Source organism: Amphibalanus amphitrite, unplaced genomic scaffold (genome assembly GCF_019059575.1).
Source record: "Amphibalanus amphitrite isolate SeventyFive unplaced genomic scaffold, NRLGWU_Aamphi_draft 000206F_arrow, whole genome shotgun sequence".
Lineage (NCBI taxonomy): Eukaryota > Metazoa > Arthropoda > Thecostraca > Balanomorpha > Balanidae > Amphibalanus > Amphibalanus amphitrite.
Window position 1 is genome coordinate 108,521 of NW_024881701.1, and position 23,398 is coordinate 131,918.

The following is a 23,398-nucleotide window of genomic DNA, read 5'->3' on the forward strand; positions in this document are numbered from 1 at the left end:
GTGATAAGATACGACGGCTACCCCTATAGACCGATCAAATCTCAAATATGTCATTTATCGGTTCTATAATCTATGTCATACATCGCTCTATATTACCACCACCACCATAAGCTGAGTAATGTAACATCGGCAGACGGTTGCGTACGCACCTCTCCGTCGGTGACGTCATGTGATATGACGCGTCTCTCGATGACGTCAGGCATGACATCGGTGACGAGAAAATCGGCGATCGAGGTCGACTCGCCGCCGTCGTTTTTCGCTGAGCAGCCGTATTTCCCTGCATGGTCGTGCGTCACTGAAAAGAAACATTCGACATCTCAGGTACTATAATGTCAATCGATGTGTGGTGGTGGTGTTAGAGGTGTGTGTCAATAGAATACCCATGCGTAAAAGTTCACCTTACAGAGGCATCAGCAAGGCATCGAAATACCAACAGAAGAGGGATGGGCTTTGTTTTACGTATCGATCTGGACATTCTTATTAGCACCGTCCACAGACCTCTACATACACTGTCACAATAATGTTGTGCCTTGAATAATGTACAGCACAGCAGTACATGGAGCAAAAACAATGATTGGAATGGGAAATGGTCATTGGTCAAGTATTTACTATACAATTAAGTAGCGGATGCTTTTTCAAGGTAGCCAGTCACATAGTAAGGCATTTGTGGCTGTTGGTAAATCGGTATTTAATTGTTACAAATGCAAGCAGTGCGCTTAAAGTGACAGAAGCTGGTCACGCCTCGTGGACAGTCATCTCCGAAAAAAGAATGTGCCCAAAATGCACGGAGGTCCTATATTATCTCCGTCACGAGACTCAGCCCAATGCAAAAATTCAACAGCATTATTTGGAAATATGCGGGCATAAAAACTTGGACAACAACTATGACCATTATGTGCCTATATATCGGATTCCACACGAGCTACTTTTCGTGTCAAAGGTCAAAGACCTGCCGGTCATTCCAGAATTCGTACTTCAGTTAGCAAAAACACGTTTCATTTCTCGGTCTAGATTTGGTGCTTATTTGTTTTTGTGCTTATAATTTCCGGTACATTTCGTCACAATCATTCATGATTTCCGGCATGGCTTAAATGTACCTTTACTGTTTTGACTCCAAATTCCTCTGTCATTTAATGTAGCTATCGTTTCTCAAAGAGTTATCAAGCACAGCACAATGGCTCGTCTGGACCTGGAGCCACCGAATGACCGAGCGGCGGCCCCCAAGCGGACCGCCCTTGGGGAGTACGTCCCACCGCCGGGAGGTCAGCCATTGACCGCGCTGGCCCGGCCCTTTCCCGGACCGGCCGACTACCAAATCCCGGACATGAAGCTGCACAAGCCGGCGCCGCCCGAGTTCTCAATTCGTCTGAAGGCGGGCGATCCGACGGCCAGGGAGGTACGACCTAGTCCCGCGTCGTACATGACCAAGATGGCAGCCTGCAAGAAGCCGATCATGACGACGATCAAGTCGCGGGTGATACCACCCGACTATCGCTGCTCGCCCGGGCCCGTGTATAAGGTGCGCGTGGGAGATGTGGACACTAAACCGGGCCAGGTGACCATCAAGGGCCGGCACCTGGCAGCCACCACGGGTCACCCGTCACCCCTGGACCCCACCTCCTACACAGAGACGCCGGCGCCTGTGTACTCGGCGGTCACGGCGCATCTGCCCGCGGCGGCCCGGTTCAAGTTCAACTCGCAGCCGCCGAGACGTGATAATACGCCAGGTCCGGGCCCGGGGAGGCTCAACATGGAGCGGCCCCTGTCGGGACCCGAGTACACAATGCGGCCGCGGCCTCGTCAGATGGTGTCATGTATGAACAACCCTCCTCCCGACTGGTACTTTGTGCAGGACGTGCTCCCCGCCGTGCACGCGTCCCAGTTTGGAGAGAAGCCACGGCCCCGCCGGCGCTCGCCAAGACCGGCCCCGAACGCCTACAAGCTGCCGCGGGCCATGCGGAGCGCGCCTACGCTGACGTTTCGTCCATTCGAGTCGGAGCTGGAGCAGCCGACGCCCGGGCCCGGCGCCTACTCGCCCGTGATGCCGGCGAAGCGCAGCGCGCCGGCGTTCAGTATTCGTCTGCCGGTGAAACCCACGTACCCGAGCCAGGATCGGCGACCTCTGGGGCGCGGGCCCGCCTCCTACAACACGCGCTCGGCGGTGGTCGAGAGGCCCGCCTTTAAACTTACCTGTCGCCGAGCAGATAAGCACGAGGACTTCCCCGCGCCCAACGTGTATTCGCCCCACGAAGCGCCGGGCACCAACAAGGGCTACTCACTGCGCGTGAGGCATGCCGACCCCAAGCTAATGCAGGCCCCGGGCCCGAACAAATACCTCCCCGAGCGACCCCTACCCCGGGCGCCCGCCTACACCCTTCACGACCGGCAGCGCAATCTCAAGTACAAGGAAAAGGAGAGCGTGCCGTCCCCAGCCACGTACTTTCCGCCCTCCGAGTGCGGCCGTGCGCCGTTCCAGCGCACAGCCCCCGGCGCCAGTTTCAAGAGTCGACAATCGAGGTACGTGTTCACCGGACTGGACCGTGTACGGGTACCGGAGCCCATGTCGAAGGAAATGGATAGCAAGCGGGTGCCGCTGGCGTGACCCGCCGCGGACCGAACGATGCACGTGCGCCATGAGCGTGGTACGAACGCCGTGTGCGCATGAAACGAGTGTGATACGAACGAAATACAAATGCGATACGAACTTTCTGATGTCATTGGAGGCTTCCTACGCCGGCACTGGTAATGTGGGCTGCCAGACGATTTATATTTTATATTGCGTTGAAAATGTTAATTCGTAAAATGTTTATAAATCACCCTTCATATTTACAATTGCACTCTTCCCTCTACGATGTAGAGTGGGCATGGATAATAAAAATAAACTGCACAAACGCTTTCGATGAGTTCAATGGAATTTCCACTATCACCAGACCATGGAACCAGACCAAGCTACCTCACATTCCTAAATCCTCGGTTGAGACTTCAAACCATTTTCAGGCGTCAAAAGAAACGTTCAACAATTCTGGAAACATATCAGTTTCAGCCCAGAGACAAAGCGGTGCCGACGAGTTGCGGAGAGCGGCCCGTATGATCGAATGCAGTCGATATTCTCCCCAAACACTGGGTCCGCGGCCGGGCCGCTGATGGCAGGCTTTATGCTCTGAAACTCGTCAGGCTTATCTTTACCGGCAGCGCATACATAGCCTCTGCGGTCAGTACGGCCAACGAAAACATGCCTCTCAGCGGCGAGAACAGCCTCCTAGCAGCTCTGCGCCCGACACCGGTAGACGGTGAGGCTCAGGATGTCGATGGCTGGTATAGAGCTACTCAGGTGAACCCAGCTCGACAGGCTGGGAAGGGCGGCCCGCATACCACCGCGCGTGTGGCTTAGCCGCGCCAGACAGCGAGGATGAACCGCTCAGTCGGCTGGCATCGAGTGCCGTTGGTTGTTTCCAAGCTACGTTTCACTTTGAGACGAAGCTTTCCACGGCTGTCAACTATTGTTAGTTGTTATCAGGCCAGTCAGATTCGTATCTATTTTCGGTGCCCTAACAAAATACAAACTGGAGCGTGAGGTCGGGCCCTGAAGCTCAATTTTTGAACCTATTGACTGAGCACACCACTATACGCACACAAAACTGAAAACACACCACCTGCGCCTGAAACATCACGCACTTGGCGCCAAACCCACTGAAAACAACCACTCATCACTTCGGTACCAAACACATCTGTCACACACAGCTTACCCCCCCCCCCCCCCCTAGACTCAATGTCAGTCCCAGATCCCTCTCCGGCCCAAATCCACTAACCGTTCTCAATGGTGAGCGTATGATGATTTTCGTTCTGGGAGATGACGACACCGTTTTCTCCGTCGCTGATTGGTCGTCCGTCTCGAGTCCACGTGACCTTCGGCGGCGGCAGACCACTGACCTTGACCTCCAGTACGGCCTTCTGACCGGGCAGCACGACCTGGGCCTCCAGCCGCTGGTCGAACGTCGGCGGCTCGATGATCTCTGCGGGGGAGAGGAAAGGTTGAAGCATGATTTTTAAAATACTTGTGGCTGAAGTTCTATTTGTCACTTGCATCCATGCTATGGAAGCATTAACGTGTGCTAATTTGTTTGGTAAATGACTTGAAATTTAAACAGGGCACCGCAATGCAAATATCACGATTTCGCATACCTACATAGTCCTCATTGTCTAAAACAATTCAATGCGTTACCATCCCACTCACTTCTGACGAGCAGTTCGGCGGTGCTCTTGGAGGTCCCGGCCGCATTCTTCAGCTGACACGTGTACTTGCCCTCGTCCTCCTCACCGGCCGACTCGATGGTCAGGGTCACGTGACTGTCGTCAAATGACGTCACGGCACGCGAATCGGCGTCCAGTTCCACGCCGTCCTTGAACCACGTGATCTTGGGGCGCCCTGTGGACCGGTGGGTGATGTTAGGGGAGGAAATCACGTGACCCGGGTTAGTTATTCTCATCTGCATGGTCTCCCTTTATGTGAAGCATACATATACAAATGGCGATAAAGACGTGGGCTATTGGTGTTAACATTCCCTTCCCAGTCTAAGCGCTCATAATTATTGCAATTGATATACAAATACCACAGTCAGCCACCCGATCCCCTCCCGTCAATATCCCCGTCCTGTACAGGACTACACCAGTCCTCGCTGTCTTTCATGATAGCCGATGCCGCGCTGACCAATTGTTTTCCGCGGCTGGCCCCCGTCCAGGGCTCCAGGACTCCAGTGGTCAGTGCCAACCGCTGCCACCGCCAGCCGCCGAGTGAGTATTTACACAGCGCGAGAGGGACTGCCTTCTAGCGCGGGGGTGGGCGTGAGGATATAGATTAGCTAGAAAGACGTAATTGGGCTCCTGTTGTGACGTGTGAAGACGTTTTTTGAAAACTGAACGAGTCGTTTATCTTTAGAGGGATCTGGGAATTGTCATTGGTGTAGCTCGTAGCCAATGATCATAGCAACTCCAGCCCAAACAATACACAAAAAGCTGTTTTTCCTAATATTATTTCCTTGAAACTTATGAAAGTTTCGTTCTTGCTCACAAATCATGAATAGCTCGTTCGAATAGCACTTTTGTCCATTTTAGTCATGTAACGGAAGAATGTTTTAGCATCGAATAGAATAACGACTTTCAGCAGCCAAACTGAAACCGAAGCTGCCGCTAGTCCCAGTAACAGGTTGGTTTTGGCAAAGACTCTGATTGGCCCCGGTATATGCGCTGGGGGCACTAAATTAGGCAGCGTGGAATGAAGGGGCAGGTTGGCATAACACCTCCAACAAAAGGTTACCATAACAACCATTGGCCGAACGCAACGTTGCGTCATAAAATACATCAATAAAACGGAGCTCTGCCATGTTCACGGTGTCTAAGAACGCCCATGAATACCGAATGAAAGTTGTGTCAGCATAATTTGCAATGCTTGATGACCGTGCTGTCATCGAATGACATCAATTATCATTCAAAACAAACGTCAAATGACACCAATTATCATTAAAAGGCAAATAATATTAAGCTATGTTTGCTGCTGCGGATACAGGACAAAGATAGCATATCCGGTAGTTGAACGGCTCCTCTTGTCCCAAGCACCGAACAAAATCATTTCATAGAGAGTGACGCCGCTTACACTTTCTGGTAAAAGAACTTAAATGTGTGTACGACAGGTGACCTTTCTTGGGCAACCGTTTAATATGTTGTACTGTTTAATATGTATATGTTTAATATGTTGTACTTAATATCAATCAGTATTCGTCAAACAATAAACGGCAGCTCCGTAAACAATTTCTCCCTGATCAGGCAAAACAATACTTAAACACCTTGTTATCAATAGCACACCTGTATGATGCATTTTGCGCTGTAATATTGTCCCGTAGAAGGCACGTTGTTCTACCATTTATCGGGAACGAAAAGCTTTACAGATGACGAGTTCTGTACCGCTACATATTGTAAACAGACTGCAGTTGCAAGGTAGGTACGACTTGTGAACACTTCTCACTCCACAGTCCATATGTGTCAATGCTACCGGTCCTATCTCCATCGCCCTCCTACTTACCACCAGTCTGTGTAGTGCTATAATGCCCGCCGAGGCTCAACGCTCCTCTCCTAACCTTCATTCCCATGTTCACTTCCCGTCAAGTCTCACTCTCAATCCTCCTGTTTTTCAGGTGTCGCCCACCTGAGTTCTTTTCTCAGAGTTTCACTCCGTCTTACCTGAGTACTCTCCTTGCAGTCACACTCCGCCACCCACCTGTATGTTTTCCTGTGCGTCCCACGCACACCACGGTCACCCACCTGTATCCTTTTCTGTGAGTCTCGCTCCGTCACCCAACTGTAACCTTTTCTGTGAGTCTCGCTCCACCACCCACCTGAGTATTGTCCGGTGAGTTTGACGCTCTCTCCCTCGTGCACCACGGTGCCCTGCAGCGGAGTGGTGAAGCGCGGCGGCTGTACGGGCCGCTCGCCGTCCTCCTCCGCTGAGTCCTCCATCCTGTGCCGGCGCGCCTCCTCACTCCTCTCGTGGCTGGACCGCAGCACCTGCCCGACGGAGCCGGCGGCGGCCAGTGAGCCGCCCGCCCGCCGCCGCCGCCCCCGCCCCCGCCCACGAGCCAACACAAACTTCCGTCCCGCCGCCCGCCGCCCGCCGCCGCCCGCCGCCGTACGGCGCGGCTGGACGGTCGGTTGGTGGGCCACCCGGGTGCCGGGACAATCGGCTATGGATATCGGTGTGGGTATCTAACTGGTCTGGGGTACACGTGAGCTATGATCATCTGGAAGACTAATCGACCAAGGAGATTGTTAAATGGGCCTGATTGGGTCTACTAACAGTCACGAGACCAATAAAATTTCGCCAAGCCGGAATCTCTCCGGCTATTGTGAGTTGTCGGATTACAGGCTGAGCAACTGCAGGCCAGTGTGTCTCGTTCTGCGCCAAAACCCACACCGAATGGACGACGTGACCACCTGGTCTGCTGATTGGTCTAAGTGCGGGACACTGCAATGCATCAGGCGTGTGACAACAAACAGGGACGGAAGCCGTCCTCTGGTTTTAAACGCGCCAACTGCGTGCTGGGTAGGTTGGACCTGCCGCTTCATGCGTGTGTTTTGCGGGTTTGTTTTGTGCCGGTTCTTTTGAAAGCAGCTGCCAGCACATCTTGGCAGCGTTTCAAATCAAAAGTAGCTCATAAGTCAAAGGAAAACCAGCAGAGCGATGCTGCAACATGGGCTTATTCAGTGTATAATACCTAGATCGAGCAGCCATTTTTTATCAAGTGATCCCCGATCAGTTACTAAGCTGGAACACCACGTCACTTTACACTTATTTACGTAATTCATATTTCTCCAGTACCTAAACGCCGCTTCTCTCCCGCCGCTGAACCCACCTGTTTCTTGCGTCCCTTGACCACTCCGGAGTGAGTCTCCTCCTCGCTGTAGCGCTGCTCGGCGCCGCTCCCCCGGCGCTGGTCTCCGTTAATCACCTGGAAAACCGCAGATGGGTGTACCCAGAGCCGCCACTTGGCGCCGACCGCCGGCGATGTAACGCCGCGAGGGCGAACCCGATCGCCGCAGTTCGGCTCTAATGAGGCTCTCGGAGACTGGGACGGCTGCCAGGCGACTACTGGGAGCGGTGCGAGACGTCTACATAGGTGGGTGGGAGCGAGCTACCAGCACGGGGCAAAACACGAGAGACGGTCCGCCGAACAGATGCCACGCCCACACTTTGATATACTTGTGGACGTGCTACACGACCTTATGTTGAAAGCAGTTAAGAATAGATGAAAAAGCTTCTTGCGGGAGCTATTTTTCCAATTTGTTGGAGTCGTAGCAGGAAATCAAATTTACCCCTAACCGAGGGCTTAGCAGCCACTCTTGATGTGCCCAATAATACGAGTACGTTATGCTATTTAAACCAAAGTAAAATCCGGCGATGTTCTATAACATGGCGCACATCTGGCCCCTAAATATCTGGATCGCGTTAGCTTCCCAGCGGCTGCCAAACACAAGGCCAAGATCAATGAAACCTGCGCCCGGATAAAGGTCGTTTGGCTGGCACACAAATTGGTATCAACCGCTCGCCCCGAGTTGGGTTTCATGCGCTGCCAATTATCTGAAAATACGAGCAGGTGGCTTTCGCATATTGGACTTAAAATAACACGGCAGCATGACTTTTTTTACATCCCCGCACAATCATTACACCGTTAGCATACTAACCTCTGTCTCCTCTCTTGTTTCCACATAAGTAGTCTTCTTTGTTGATTTTCGAGACTTCCGTCCGGTGGAGCCGTTGGAGAAGTCTGTGAAAAAACGGTGAAACGTAGCTGTATGAAAGCCACTATGATTTCGAGTGATTTTTATTGAAATACTTATAAAAACGTGAAACAGAAAAGCTAAGCGTTTTGAACTATTATTCACTGCATTTCCTCCGTCGCGTCGTTCCCTTCGGCTGTGGGCTGTATTGCGGCGCAGCATAACCCCTGTCGGCAGCTGAGCCGCACAGCACTGCTGTACTGCGGCACAGTCTACCTCCCGGCTCCCGCGGCGGCGGCGGCAGCCCGGAGTTTCCCTTACCTTGACCTGCTCCGGAAAGGTGGGCGGCGCACGTAGCCTTTCCTATGTCATTTTCGGCCACGCACTTGATCTGGCCGCAGGGCACGTGATCGCCGCACGCGATGCGCAGCACGTGTAGCTGTCCGTCCGATGAGGTGTTGAAACCGGTCGGCAAGGGGCCGTCGTCTAGTAGCCACTCAACCTGTAACGCGGCGAGGAAAGAGGCGCCGTGAGATGGGCTGATGACAGGTAGGGAGGTGCAAAGTGGTGTGATGAATCTGGTGATGTGTGAGCATCAGTGGGTGAGATTGATGGATTGTGTACGGCTACGCAGGGAGAGGGATGGGGAGGATTTCGTATACCGCACTGCGGGCGAGGCGGCCGAGATACGACGACATGGACGTGACAGCATCAAATGATTCTAGAACTGTCCAATATTTTTCTAGGATGTAGATCTAGGATAAGTTTGACTCGTGGGAACCATACTTGTCTCATATTTATCCGGAGACTGGGTCAAATGCGAATATGGGTCTTACTTGACGATACATTGCTGGTAGACGAATAGCGGTTTTGCCATATCGCATCGTCTATTTGCTAGGACGAATCCATAAAGTGATCCCGTTTCTATGTGATTGTAAATCATCAATCATTGTTTCAGCCGGGCAGAATCCCATCCATCGTCAACCGTCAAAATGGGCTGCCAAGATGAACAACGTCTTTCACTCACTCGTGAAACCCACACAGCTTCCCTAAACCCACCGGACCTGTGACCTTCCCGGAATCCGGCCGGGGCGCGGGTCGGACGCACCCTCTGACCATTCGGCTCTAAATCCGCGGTGAAAACGAGCCGGGAGGCGCTTGGAACGGCCGTTTCGGCACCGGTTTACCGCCGGCCGACCGCGGATCGGTGGCGCCGAAAATTGGCCGCGCTCGGGCACATTCCTGGCAGCTCGCGCTGGACGGCGGACCGGCCCGACCACGGCCAGCAGTGGCCTCCGTGGGGTGCGGGAGACCACCTGTTCACGTCCTCAGGGCGCTCCCCCGGGTCGTGGCTGAGGTGGCTATTGGCTAAGGCAGACCAGTGCGGCTCCCCGGTGCGCGGCACCCTCCCAGCAAGGAGCACTGCGATATCTATTCACTTTATTTCAGGGTAGTTGTATTTCGTCCCGTCATCCGAAATGGAGTCATTGGTTAGCAGCATTAGAAAAATCTCGCTGATGTCCGATTTTCCCGGCATAAGAGAAACTAACTACTGCGCTCTCAATAAAATTATATAAACCTTGTCAGTGTCCGCGTCATAATAAATTCTTTAATATCTGCTTCAGCCTTCGAAAAAAAACTTCACTCTCTTCTAGAATCTCACTCTTTTCATTCCCACTCTTCTCTGTGGTTTAGCGAGCGAGGACCGGGCGCCCGACTGGCCGGTGTTACTGTTTGGCCCGCGGCCCACAGTTTACCCGAGGGAACAGGTGGGTGGAGCAGGCCACCGGACCACCCCCTGAGCCGGGAGCCGACACGGGGACGTCCCCCCGCCCTCGGGTCACTCTCGTGTCTTCACTGTGAGTGAGAGGTCACCGACAGTTCGACAGACAAACGGAGAGGCGGGGAGGTGTTTATTTTGTGTTTAGTCTAATGGCATTCATAGCGTGCGCTGCCAAAAGAACGTCAGATGAATGCACCATCATGTAAAAATACGCATCCAACTAATTGTACTATATTTCGTAATGAAATTATAGCTGTCCATAACTTTTCCTGATGAACATTGGCTACATCTTCTCATTTATTTGCAAGAAAGCTGCCAACATTGTCAATTACCACGTCTTGCATACTGACCAAATATAATTACTACACGACAAAGAAACGAGGGGTAGTGCCTCATAGCGTGAAATTGTGAACAGAAGAATAATGAAATAGGATACTGAGTCACTAAAAGGTCATTAATTTTGGGGCTGAACATCAAGCAACTGTGTGTCTTGGAGGACTGGGCATCAACACGTAGCTATCTCAGCGGACAGCAATGTATTTTGCTACTTTGACTAATGTTCAGATCAGGCCAAGCGTAACATATTTAGATGCAGATTGGACGATAGCATGTCAGTGATGTGGGTAGCCAATGATCCTCACGAATAGCGGCTCCTAATGGTTTAATCAAGATTCCTTTACTACTCAGGTTGGTTCACTAGGGAAATAAAGGCGCCGTGGTGACGTCATCAGAGGAAATCCTTCACGTTCACATGAAGGGGTCATTTGCATTGCTGATTTTGGCTCGATATAGTCCTACATTTCAGTTTCAGCCCCATTTATCGTAATGAGGCGAACTTATTGTTACACTCGTATTGGGACTCGTAGGTACAACTTTTGATGACACATAATCCTTGTTTTTTTTTCTCCAGCTCGCTCGACAGATGATGAAATTTGCATGCATGCCTATGGGTGAAGGGAGATTCTACCGCCGTGGTGAAGTCACGGTAAAGGGATTCTGGAGCTCGTGAACGGGGGCGTGAACAGGTTTAATGGCGTACGTAATTACTCGCAATATGTGAGAAAATATTTGATTTAAATTAAAACATTTTACGCTTCATCGGTAACATTAACGCCAAATTTTGCAAACGATTAACATTCAGCTATCTTCGGGCATGTGTTAAATAGTTTAATTAATCAATGCTGTTTTTAACGGGTTTGTGACATCTTTAACGCTATGCATAATGACACTCTCTGCAGCACTTCGAATTTGAAATATCTGCCCAATTTAACTTCAGTCATTTAGGTACGAGTATGTTTGAGAGTTGGGAATACGACCTTTAGAATGAAAAAATCTACCATCCGTGGACACACTTCCTTTACTTTTAAGACACTTAAGACTATTTTTTCTTGCAAGAGTGTTGTAATAAAATATATAGGTAAAGCCGCTGATCCGTAATAACTTATCTTAAAAGTAAAAAGATACTGGAAAAGCAAGGGGCGAAAAAAACTAACTCCTCTGCCTAGTAACCAAGGTAATGCGGCGGCATTAGCAACTTGAAAACAGCAGCAAATTGTAATGGATTTACACGGTGCACTGAATACCTCACTTTGTACGCCAGGGACGCAGCTATAAATTCACCTAAAAAATAGCTTCCGCCGTCCAAACTATCAAAAGTAATAATTTTACCAAATTATTTCCGACCTTATTACCGATGTAACAGCTGCCTGAGCAAAAGCGAAACCTCATTAAAGAATATGGGCAAAATGTTCGTCGGGATTCACTATCAAAACATCACGTCTGTAAATTGGCGTTAAATCAACCACCTTCAAAGCACGGTTCACCCAATCCACGAATTAAACACATCCGCATGGCCAAACAGACGTCACGCGCCCCAATCACCGCTAAAAGCACTGCCTACCGTACGGCGTCGGCCGGACCGTTTCGCTCCAACCACAGAGTGAGTGAGTCCCTCCAGGCAGCTAAAAGCGCCGCTCTTGGCCCGGGCGTTAGGGGTCGTCCCCTCCCCCCCCCCCCACACACCAAGAGGACGTGGGAGGGGCGGAGCGGGGAGATCTCACCGACAGAGTGGGCTCCTGGGGTCGGTGGCCAAAAACATTGGCACGGGATGGCGTCGGGGCGCTCCTCCACCCACCACAGTCACCGACGGAGACTGTGTTGTGTCAGCACCCAGCGGTTCAACATCGGAGGAGGGGATGGAGGGAGGGACGGTGCAACACCCCAGGTGGCGACAGCTGGTGTACTTCGACTCGACCTGACAGCTACCCAGGCTAATTGGCGGCGTGCTTCGGGGAGGGTGCTCTAACGGGTGTGCACTTAGTTTCTGGAAAAAGATTGATGATCCGTATCTTTAAAACTATTACAGCTATCAATACAATTTTTCGTATAGTGAATAATCATTTATTTGGGAATGAGCATGCCAAAATTCAGACCAAACCGACTATTTTTTCATACAGAAAGGAGCTTACAACTAAATCATGAACGCGGAAAAACGTGGCGGAATTTTCACAAAAATAACAAAAATTCGAGAGAAACAACTTCTCTTCCCACTGGCGTTTTCTAAGTATTGCTAGAAAGAAAGCTTGTGCCATTAGAGGAACGGCACGAGCACGGGGAAGTGCATGGCACATGCACAGTGTGCAGGTGTGTTGATTCGTGGCGAAAGTGCCACAGCAGAAGAGGCTCGTTCTGGTAAAAGGCAGGTAAAAGGTATTCACCAGCTTGTGAGTGCTCCCGATACGCTTCCCGTCCTCCCGTTTTCCATGTTTGTAAGAAAAATTTTAAATTGTGATATTGTTTACCAAAAAGGGTAGAGATACCATTATCCAGCACTCGGCAGCCGATAAAAGCAGCAGAGGAGCAATGGGACATGGATGTGTACGCTATCACGATAAATGCTGAGTGCACAGACGAATTAAGCAGTCACCTGTGGATGCTGGAATTAGATCGCCTAAAAGGGAAGTTTTATGTAATGAAGATGGGGTAAAACACCAACTCGAGAAGCAGGCGCTCACAAAATGTGGAACCTTGGCCTGTTGACCACTTTCGACGCAATCTCCTGGTCAGTGGACCGCCATATCCCCACGTGCGGTATCCAATCATTATGTTAACCCTATGCAGCCAATGCCGACGTCGATATCTTTTGACAGCAGTGCTTAAATAAAGAAATTTTGGCACATTGGGAACACCACTACCCGAGGAAGGTATAGGTGTCATGATCACACCACAATGCAGTCACTGTGCGCGCGGAGCGCTGGATCTACGGGACGGCGCACATGTACCGTTTGTGAGCCGCGAAGAGAATCTTCTTGACATATCTCAACGGCCACCGAATGGGGACTTATGAAGACAATATAGTACTAAGGAAGATGTTAAGTGCATATTAGCGCCTATTTGAAGTCCGTAACCCGCTAGCCATCGCCACACCTGGACCCGGAGGTGCCGCGCAATTTCAACAGGAGGCGTCTGTATAGCACGTGGACTGTAGACCGCCTGGGAGGAGAGAGCGCCTAATTCTTTTGACAACTCATAAATATTGTTGCAATTTATATATGTGCCAAATATCATCTTAATCTAAGTTCAAACACTAAAGTTATGGCAGCACAAACTTTTTCCAGAAACTAAGTGCACACCCGTTAGTGGTGACAGATGGGTTGGTCGCACACGGGAGATCGAATCTGCGGTCTACGTCTGAATGTTTGTGTAGGAATGGGGTGGAGTGAAATGTGGAGCAGGATATTATGACAAACTGGACGTTTATAGGCTTTGGTGGTTCATCTTTCGAGTGCTGAATGATTTGAAAATTGGAAGTAAGGAATAAATAAGTACACAATGCATGTTTGTGTGCATCGATGTTGACAGCAAAATCATGTCATCTTAGAATCACGAACATTTTGACTCGTAATATCGTTGACGGAAATGAAGCAAGCTTAACCCAACTCGTGCACAACATTAACGTCCGAACACCTATACCCCAAACCCCTCAACATGCACCCAGCTGTGGCTTCCCCAAGCGTGACCTACCGTGGGCTTCGGCCAGCCGTTGATGATGCACTCAAAGAGCACCTCGTCTCCTGGTTCGGCCTCCTGATCGACAAAAATCTGCACAAACGACGGCGGCAGACGGCGGCGGAGTGAGCCCCTCCTCCCGGGAGTCTGCTGCTTTTGCTGCTGCTGTGGCTCGGTTTCCTGGTGTATCTCCTTTCTTGTCTCCTGGTACGTTTCCTGGTGTATCTCATGCTGCATCTCCTGCCGCGGCTGGGACTCCTCCCGCTGCTTTTGTTTCTGTTTGGGTTCGCCCGGCTTGACGACGACTCGGCTCAGGCAGCGCGCCTCGCCAGCAGCGTTTGAAGCCAGGCAGAGGTAGGTGCCAGCGTGCTGCGGTAGGAGGCTGGCGATCTCCAGTCGACACACTCCCCCGGTCCGAGTGATCTGTCGGGGAGGTGCCGGCGGGCGACAGCGGTGAGCCGTGCACCATTGGTGGAGAGGCCAGGGGTGCCAGCAATGCGTAAGGTGAACAGTTGAGGCGTGCGAGGGTGCGAATCATCCTTAACGTCAGGCTTAAACAGGCGTGACCCAGCACCGGGACGTAATGACTAATTTGCTACGTGATAATCATATGTCGCATTCTAACACAGACGCGGGGAACGATGAAATAAACTAGGGCGCTGAATGCCATAGTGATACCACGAGTGTATGACATTGTAGTGCAAATACACGACTGAAGTGCAGTGTACCCGCAGGCCACAAGACACTGAGACCAAAACGATGCCAGTGCTCATTGTGTTCATCTCCAAAATCTGCATGCGAACCAGGTTGCATTTAAAAACATTCATTGTTCATGAACAACTAGATTGCCTTTAAAGTCCCGTGCTGCCCAGACTATACCTTCACGCTCTCGGACGGCTTCAGTTCACTGCCGTCTTTGAGCCAGATGACCAGTGGTTCGGACTCATCAGCCACCTCCGCCTCCAGCACCAGTGGCTGGCCCTCCGTGGCGTTAATGTTGCTGAAACTCCTCACGAACTTGGGCTTCACAACCGGCTCCTCGTCGGCGTCTTCGGCTGCGCAGAGCAAGTGGTCATTACTTTATTGGGACCAGTGAAGTCAGAACAAAACAAGCTACACAAATGACTCGATGTTTTTAGCATCAAGTCTGAACACCTCCATCCCATCTCCCTTCCTTCCCTTCTCCTCCCACCTCTGTTCCCCTTGCTCCCAACTCACGTGACACATCCAGCCGTGCCTCCGACGCGGCCTCGCCGGCCGAGTTGATGGCCACCACCGTGTAGGTGCCGGCGTCCTCGGGTCGAACTCTATTAATGACCAGCGTGCACCGGTCGCCGTGGAACAGCAGCTGAGAGTCCTTTGACTCCTTCACCGGCTGGTCGTTGTGGTACCAGATCACCTGGTTGCACGACGGGAGAGAAGGAAAATGTACTCTGTGATTGACTTTCAAAATCCCGGATTTTCCGGCCCACACCGACCCAATTAGAAACTCAACTTAGCAAGCCAAAGGAAATTAGTGATTGAACATCGATGAACAGCTTTTGTGGGATTACGTGAGCCTATCAGTCATAGTAACCACGACCGTCGGCTTTTGTGTGTTACCCTGTTGAACGCTGTGTGGTCCGCTCCTACTTGCCGTCATCGAATGTCCCCTAATCTCTATGCGACTACGCTGAGCTCTGGCACCAATTGACCGCTGTGGTATGACCTCTACTTTCCTACATATGACCCCTGACCTCTATGTGACCCGACTGACCTCTGGCTCCGGCTGACCGGTGATGACACAGTCGAGCTGCGCCTGCCGCCCGGCCGGGACCGTCATGTTCTTCAGCTGCACGGGGATGCTCGGCTTCACCGGCTCCAGGTCACTGGCCATCTCCGAGTCCGAGGTCTCCGTCGGCAGACGACCCTGGTTGAAAGGAAGGGCGGATGAGCGGTGTTGGTACTTACGTGTTCCGGTCGAGTTGTAGCGCATTATTAGGAAAATGCAAACACCATTAGAAGAAGCAGATAATGCAGAGGTAGAATTTTATGTAGAAATTACAAATGGGCCTGGAAATACTATTCTTACCTGAGTGCAACCAGAGTTTTAAGAAATAATATTTGTCGTCTCATATACCTCTGTATACAGAGGTCTATGTTCGTCTATAAAATTAAGATTGGTGGCTTACTGGGGTAAAATTTCAATCATCAAGGTACTAAAAAGTAAAAACCAACCGTTTGTGTTATGTCCTGAAGCAGTTCACTGCCTAGGTATACTGCTGGATGGCATCCAAGGAGCGGTTTTCCTTCATCACACCGAAATGCGTCTCTCCCGCCCGGGACCGACAACAACAGAGACCCCTCCCCCCTCAACTTGCGGCCTTTCCGTCATCACTCGCGGTCCGCTGGCACTGCGCCCCTCCCCTCCCCTAGAGGAGGTGCCGAGTCTCTGACCTTGACTGAGACGTTGCAGGAGCAGGTGGCCTGGCCGGCGGCGTTGTTGGCCACGATGGTGTACGTTCCAGCGTCCTTGGGGAACGGCTCAGCGATGGTGAGCGTGGCCCGACGACCGTCGAAAGTGAGCTGTGGGGGCAGAGGAGTAGGTTAGATAGGCGGCATGTCACCATACTTCGGAGGTCGAGCCTCGGGTAGGTCAGCTGGGGAAGAGAGTTTGCCACTCTGCGACCAGCGGAGGGGTGGATAGGGGGTGGAGATTAGGAAGATGTCAGCGCCGTTCGGCTCATTAGCGGTTTGATATGATGTGACAGCCGGTGAGGGCGGGCGATGGATTCACGATCAAAGACGGCGCCGCTCAACGGATGGTGACACTGATTGGACGCTACCTGTCAGATCGCGGAACGGCTGATGGGGTGATTGGCTGAACATCTAATGGCAAAGCTTTGATGATGAAGAGCAGTAACAAATATAACCAAATAGTCAAATTACTATTTTTTAGCCATATTTTCTTAATTATTTCGGTGCTATTTGACCTATATGGGCTTCACGTCGGCCGATGTATTTGGCATTTTACAATTGATTGGGCGTTTACTCTGTACGCCATTCAGCGTGTCATTTTATTGATACTAGTGGGACTCATTTTGCCACATTCAGTCAAATTACAGTCATCGTCTCTCTTCACCCGCTGTCGCACCGCCCCTGACCTTGCCGAATGTCAAGGTCATTGCCACTGCTCCTCTTGTGTATTCGGACCCAAACACATCCCGCCCGCCGGCTGGGAACCCTTTCCTAAATATACATCCCGCCTTATGACGTCATCGGACCGACTGGCTCTGACGTCATAGGTCCGACTGCTGAATGTTCCGGAAAAGTCTCCACTGTTAAGGGGTAGGCGGTGTTTGGATGCCGTATTCGAAAACTTGTAACCCGCGTCCTGTTTGGTGTTTGGTTGAATCGGGACGGTTTGATGTGTGGTAGACTGAAAAATAAGCCTCGGCAAATATTGCCCTGGATCGGATCAGGATCAGCTATCTCATCCGTTGAGCGCCAAAAAGGGCCAAAGGTGATTGGCTACGGCATACGATTGAAGGAAACACGTCAGGAAGGTTTTACGTCACCCATCCACCCAAACATTAAATGACGCAATCCCAAAGCAGAAAACGAATAATAATGACTGAAGAACGTGAGCTACAGCACACTACTGACACTCTTCCATCTTCGCTCCATCACTGGTTTCGTCGTGTTCCTCACCTTGGCATCGACGTTATCCCTGACCGGTTTGTTGTTGTGCAGCCAGGTCAGTTCGGGGTGTGGCAGCGCCCGGACGGCGCACTCCAGGCGCAGTTTCTGACCGGTCCGGGCCATCACGTTACTCAGCGGAGTGGTGAACCGAGGCGCTTCGGAGGGAGTCCGTGCTGTGGGGAGGTGAGGAGGAGTGAATCGGGGGCTGTCACGATTCACCTAAGTACGTACGTTTTCTTGCAATGCTTCTATAATGGAACAAACGGATTGCCCGGAATACGATAAATACAATTGAATATGATTGTACATTTCGTCGGAATATGTACCGAAACACGTATATTATTACAGGGGAGAGTCCCAGTTCTAACAAGCACGGTGAATACCTCATTCGTCGTCCAATCTCAATCGCTGCTCTAACTCCCACTGCCCACCCCGCGACCAAGACTCACGTTCCACTTTGACCATGGCGCTGGTCTGGTCGGCCCCCAGCATGTTGGAGGCCCTGCAGACGAACTGACCGCCGTCCTGCGGCAGGGCCTCCTCGATCCTCAGCTCGCAGCCGCCGTTATTGTATGTGATGACGTAGTCTGGCGAGGCGTCCACGCAGGTACCGTCCCTGAGCCAGGTGACTACTGGGAGGGGGTTACCGGTGACGGTGGCCGCCAGCAGCAGGGGGCGACCCTCGCGCACACGGCAGTCGGTCAGCTGCCGCGTGAAGATCGGAGGCGCCAGCTCCTCCTCAGAGGCCGCGTCTGTGGGGGACGGGGGACGATCAGAGGGTGGTGGCACTGCGGCGGGGATGGTAAAAGAACATGGTCAGGCCACGGTGGGTAGAGAAAGACACGAATCAACCGGCCGGCACGTGGTCGTCTCTTAAGCTTTACGTTAGCTTCATAAATTCACTTATTTTCATCTTACTCCGATAGAACAACCATTCCTTCAATGCTGCTCCGAATGCCGTACAATCACCTACCTAGCCTCTGACATCTCATACATCTGATACTTTGAGCTACCGCCTCCACCTCTGATACGTCTGATCTACCCCTTCTATCCGCTGATCTGCCACCTATACGCTCCAATCTACCACTTCTATCTCACCTCTGACAGTGAGTCGACAGGAGCTCTGCGTCACACCGGCGCTGTTCCAGGCGCGGCAGGTGAAGGTGCCCGTGTCGTCCACCATCGTCTCCTCAATGGTCAGCGTGCATAGGCCGTGCTCGTGCGCGATCACGTAGTCGGGGTTGGCGTCGCACGACACGCCGTCCTTCTGCCAGTTCACCTTGGGCGCCGGCACGCCAGAGACTCTGGGGGAGGGACGGGAGATTAAAGCGTTTATCAGTAAGCGATGCATTCATTGCTCGAAATAATATAGCTATTGCATCCATGATGTGGTTATCGTCCACTGAGTTATACATTGAACCTGGTGATTCCTACCATCCACGCTTGCATCGCCTAACTTTCACCAACTTTCAGTCCTGAAGCTCTTAGCCCACAGCTTCCAGCTCCCAGTCACCACTGAACCTCCCCGCTGCCAAAAACCAGGGACCAGTCCTGTGGCTTCCCATCTCCCTATCCTCCCCCGTCCCCCACCTGGCCTGCAGTGTGTGCCGCACTCCGTCCTGGACCGTGTGATCCCTGAGGGGCTCCGTAAATGTCGGCGGCGCCGGTGGCGGCTCGTCGCGTTTCGGTCTCTTCGGTGGCGACACCTGCTGTCCGCTGGGAGGGGAGGCCCGGATGACCTGCTCCTCCCAGGGAGCGGACTCCTGTGTGCTGGCGTCAGACGTGGAGCGCGGCTCCTCCTGGGTCGAGCGGTCCACAGTCACCTGCAGGGGAGAAAAGCAGACGGCAAGGGGATGAATGTTTGACGGCATAATTTTGACGGCTAATATCAGTATTGTGTTTTGATATGAATCGTGAATGTCGGAACATGTTGATTGGCGTTCATTCACAGCCGCAAAGACCACACTATTGTGTAAACTCGAAATCTAAGTGAAACATAAACAATAAGCATCAATGATAGGCTGAACTACGAAGTGAGTGAAAGAACCCCAGTTCTTTTATAACTTATTGAATTATAACCGCACTTCAATACCTTTGTGATCTCGGTGACTGTCTCCGTACAGACATCGACTTTGGGTACGACCAGCGGGGTCATGGGACGTGGCATATCCTCCAGGGCCCGAGCGGCCACCTCGGCAGCACGGCGGGCCTCGTCCGCCGCTGCAGTGGCCGAGCGGGCTACCTCCGCCTCCTGGGTCAGACATAGAGGACAGCGTGATCAGTGGGACATTCAGTCACAGACTCTTTCAGTTATACGGGTTTGTACATCTCACCATATAATACATTGTCACCTTTTAATCTAGTTCACGATCCCCACCCTCCACCCTGGTTATCAAATTATACGACGCTCTGCGCCCTCTGACCTATTGGCGACCTCCCTCCCCTCTGACCTCCCTCGACCCTCCCTCTGACCTGTTGGGCTGTCTCTCCCCCTCTGACATGTAGCGCGACCTCTCTCCCCTCTGACCTGTTTGGCGGCCTCCCTCTCTGACCTCCCCTCTGACCTGTTAGACTGTATCCCTTCCCCTCTGACCTGTTTGGCGGCCTCCCTCTCGGCGCTAAGCTCGTCCTTCTCTCGCCGGAGCGAGTCGTGCTCTCGCTGCAGCTGCTCCAGCGACCCGCCCAGCGTGGTGAGGTGGGTACGGATGGCCTCGAACGACTCCACCATCTCCTGACTGTCCTGAGTGACGGACGCCAGCCGGCGGGGCGGCGACGCACCTAAATGGACGAGGACAGTGGTAGGTCAGAACATCAAGCAGCATAATCGTCTCCTGTCAATAAACGGTCAATAGCAGCACATTGACAGAGATAGTATTATTTATCAATGCCCCGATGAACATGATGTGTGACCCAGATCCGGTCCATGACCTCTGTGTTAGTAATGGTACTGTCAAATCCTAACCCATCTCGTGCCTCACCATAGAGCTGGTGCGCCAGCCCGCCGGCCGTCTCTAGCCTCTCGGCCTGCTGCTGGGCCCCCGGTGTGAGGAACTGGCCGATATCGGCCCTCAGCTGGTGGGCCTCCTCGGGGCGCCGGACGCACGACACCTGCCGGGCCACGTCGACTAGAAGACGGCCGCCCGACTTGTACCAGTCCTCCGCCTGACAGGAAGATGAGAGTGTTAGTTACTTAGTAAAGTTGATTGGTGGCTGAAGATTGGGCGCGGTTCTTAGTGGATCGTTTTGTGGGAGAAACTGGAGTCTGGCTACGTTTCAAAAGCAGATGACGATCGGATTAAAATGGCCTATGTTAAAGGTCAACAATGTTTCTATTGTACAATAGACTTGAATTAGTATTTTCGCTTGGTCTTCATTTACACTCAACACAAATACCAATATCAGAGTTTCCCATCTGCGGCAGTCCTCTGCGAACCCACCTCCTCCAGTAGGGTGAAGTACTGGATGGCCAGGTCGGTCAGGTGTTTGTTCTCGGCCACCTGTCGCTGGAAGGCCGTCCAGCGGTCCTGGAGGGCCTCCAGCTGCGACAGAGCCTGCTCCCGTTCCCCAGTGGGGCCACCCAGGTACTCGTGCGCCGTGCTGACAAAGTTCTCTATCTGGCGGCCCGTGCCCTGGGTGGATGGGGAGGAGGTCAGGTTAAATGTGAGACGAGGTCGGTATAACACATAGCACATGAGATTTAGCATGAGGTGGGATGATAATCTATTCTAAACACCGGTTGAGAGCTTTTCGTAGTCATCACCTGACATGTAAAAATATGCCAATAAATATGTGGATAAAATATGCCAATAAATATTCCGACTCAACACGACGAACAACACCACACACTCAGCCCTACAGGCTGCACCAGCCGTCAGTATCTGGTGTTCCGCACCTCGATGGTCTCCTCGAAGGTGTTGAAGGCCTGTTTGGTCTGCGTGGCCTCGTGTAGACTCTCGCCGTAGTGGCCGCGCGCCCTGGCCAGCTGGTCGCTCAAGTCCGTCAGCTGGCTGTTGATGGTGCTCAGCTCCGCGTCAAACACTGCTGAGGTCACCTGACGCTCCAGCAGCTCCTTCCGCGTCGTCTGCGCCGACTCCCACTTAGTCTGGTGGGGGAGGGGAGGCGCGGTGGTTAGATGATATAGGTTCAAGGAAGGATGGAAGACATTGTCAAGGACAGATGGATGTGGGCTATACATAGCATAGCGCTGGTCGATGACACAACAAGTTAGATGAGATCGATAAACTTAGCAACGTGATAAAATGTCATGCATTATCAAACCGGATAAACAACACGAACATACCTACAAATTAAGAAAAATGGTCATCACGAACTTGATCAATAAGACAGTAACAAAACAATAAATAACAAAATTATAAGCATAGGTATAAGGGTATAATACTAGCGCAATAAACTGCCCCCTAGTACAACGCATAAATCCTCAAATAAACATTCAGGACATAAAACAATAAACATATGCAGGACAAACGAGCTCAAGAGATGTCCACAGTTTCACGGTTTTCCAGGCACCTGTTGCAAATAAAAATGAGGCAGATCTTGCTGTAATATTGTTAGTTGCACAATGCACACGGATAAAAAGACCAACCATACATTCTCGTTATGGAAAATTAAATACAGACAATAGCACACAGTCAGCCAGGTCGCTCTCTGGCCACACCGCCCATCCTCCAGGGGCAGGCAGCACCTCGGCGGTCGCCGTCACTACCTGATCCCTATCTAGCACGGGTCGCGAGCGGGGCTTCTGGCGCGGGAAGTAGTAGACCAGCACGTGTGTACCGGCGGCCACGCGGCGCCGCTGCTCCGTCGAGGGAGTGTCCGTGTTGGTCTTGGAGCTGGTCGCCTCCCTGGCGCTGTTCTATGGGGACAGCGGCGGACGTTGGAGGGGAGTGTCCAAAGGAGAAGTGTTGTGGTTCGTTACTACAGTGATCGTAACCACGGTCAAGAAACCAGTTACAGGCTGGATATTGTTAACCATCACCAAAAGCAATTACTTCTTTCCTTAAAGTCAAGACGTATGTAGGTGCGGCACCGCATAGTGCAAGTTCGCTGAGCATACTATACCACCTTAACTCAAAGAAAGAAAACACGATGAACGAAACCTTGCACCCTACGGTGACATTTCTTAAATGTCCACACGGTTACATATCTGCCGCCGTGCCTCTGACCCGGCCACGTACCGACTCTTTGTCGAGTGCCTCCCTCAGCTGACTGATGTCGTGGTCAGCCGCAGATGGAGGTTCCACCTGTCTGAGACGCTCCGCCACACACTCGAGCTCCTCACCGGCCAGTCTGGGGGCAGAGGGGGTCATTGGAGGTCATACAGAGCTCACCGAAGGTCAGCCAGAGGTCACAATGGGTGATATAAGTTCGCCAGGATCATCAAAGGTCAAGGTTACCACACTGGGTCAACGGGGGTCATAAAGGGGTTACCAGAGAGCACTGGTAGTCATACGGGGCAACAGAGCTAAAGGTTGTATAACCGGGGTCGCTGTAATGTCAAATAAGTATTACCAAAAGTTACATGGGTCGATCATGATCAGCCAATTCGAAAGCTGGTCGCATGGTGCGGCATTGTGTCGCACTGGTATCTCACAACACACTTCACTTGTCCACCTTGGCTAAAACTATCGATAGAGTACG

General features: G+C 51.9%; 1 protein-coding gene across 4 annotated transcripts in view; it reads right to left on the reverse strand.

The window, feature by feature from the left end:
• The window catches only part of LOC122385056 (muscle M-line assembly protein unc-89-like), a 101,028-nt gene that overhangs the window by 13,853 nt on the left and 63,777 nt on the right, over positions 1-23,398 (reverse strand). For 3 of the 4 annotated variants that reach the window (XR_006257144.1, XM_043373039.1, XM_043373038.1), the window contains exons 18-39: positions 22,936-23,047; positions 21,633-21,842; positions 21,178-21,369; positions 20,719-20,902; positions 20,334-20,518; positions 19,833-19,991; positions 19,331-19,563; positions 18,839-19,044; positions 18,190-18,492; positions 17,750-17,913; positions 16,496-16,624; positions 15,816-15,968; positions 15,278-15,458; positions 14,939-15,114; positions 14,075-14,482; positions 8,590-8,770; positions 8,233-8,315; positions 7,404-7,499; positions 6,390-6,558; positions 4,235-4,426; positions 3,810-4,013; positions 150-295 (exon numbers count right to left, since the gene is read on the reverse strand). Coding sequence is in view for 3 of the 4 variants with exons in the window: in XM_043373039.1 (XP_043228974.1) it covers positions 150-295; positions 3,810-4,013; positions 4,235-4,426; positions 6,390-6,558; positions 7,404-7,499; positions 8,233-8,315; positions 8,590-8,770; positions 14,075-14,482; positions 14,939-15,114; positions 15,278-15,458; positions 15,816-15,968; positions 16,496-16,624; positions 17,750-17,913; positions 18,190-18,492; positions 18,839-19,044; positions 19,331-19,563; positions 19,833-19,991; positions 20,334-20,518; positions 20,719-20,902; positions 21,178-21,369; positions 21,633-21,842; positions 22,936-23,047 (4,066 nt within the window). In the remaining variant the exon portion in view is untranslated. Of the gene's footprint in view, positions 1-149; positions 296-3,809; positions 4,014-4,234; positions 4,427-6,389; positions 6,559-7,403; positions 7,500-8,232; positions 8,316-8,589; positions 8,771-14,074; positions 14,483-14,938; positions 15,115-15,277; positions 15,459-15,815; positions 15,969-16,495; positions 16,625-17,749; positions 17,914-18,189; positions 18,493-18,838; positions 19,045-19,330; positions 19,564-19,832; positions 19,992-20,333; positions 20,519-20,718; positions 20,903-21,177; positions 21,370-21,632; positions 21,843-22,463; positions 22,614-22,935; positions 23,048-23,398 lie in introns of all 4 variants that reach the window. The other variant, XM_043373037.1, reaches the window with a different exon arrangement.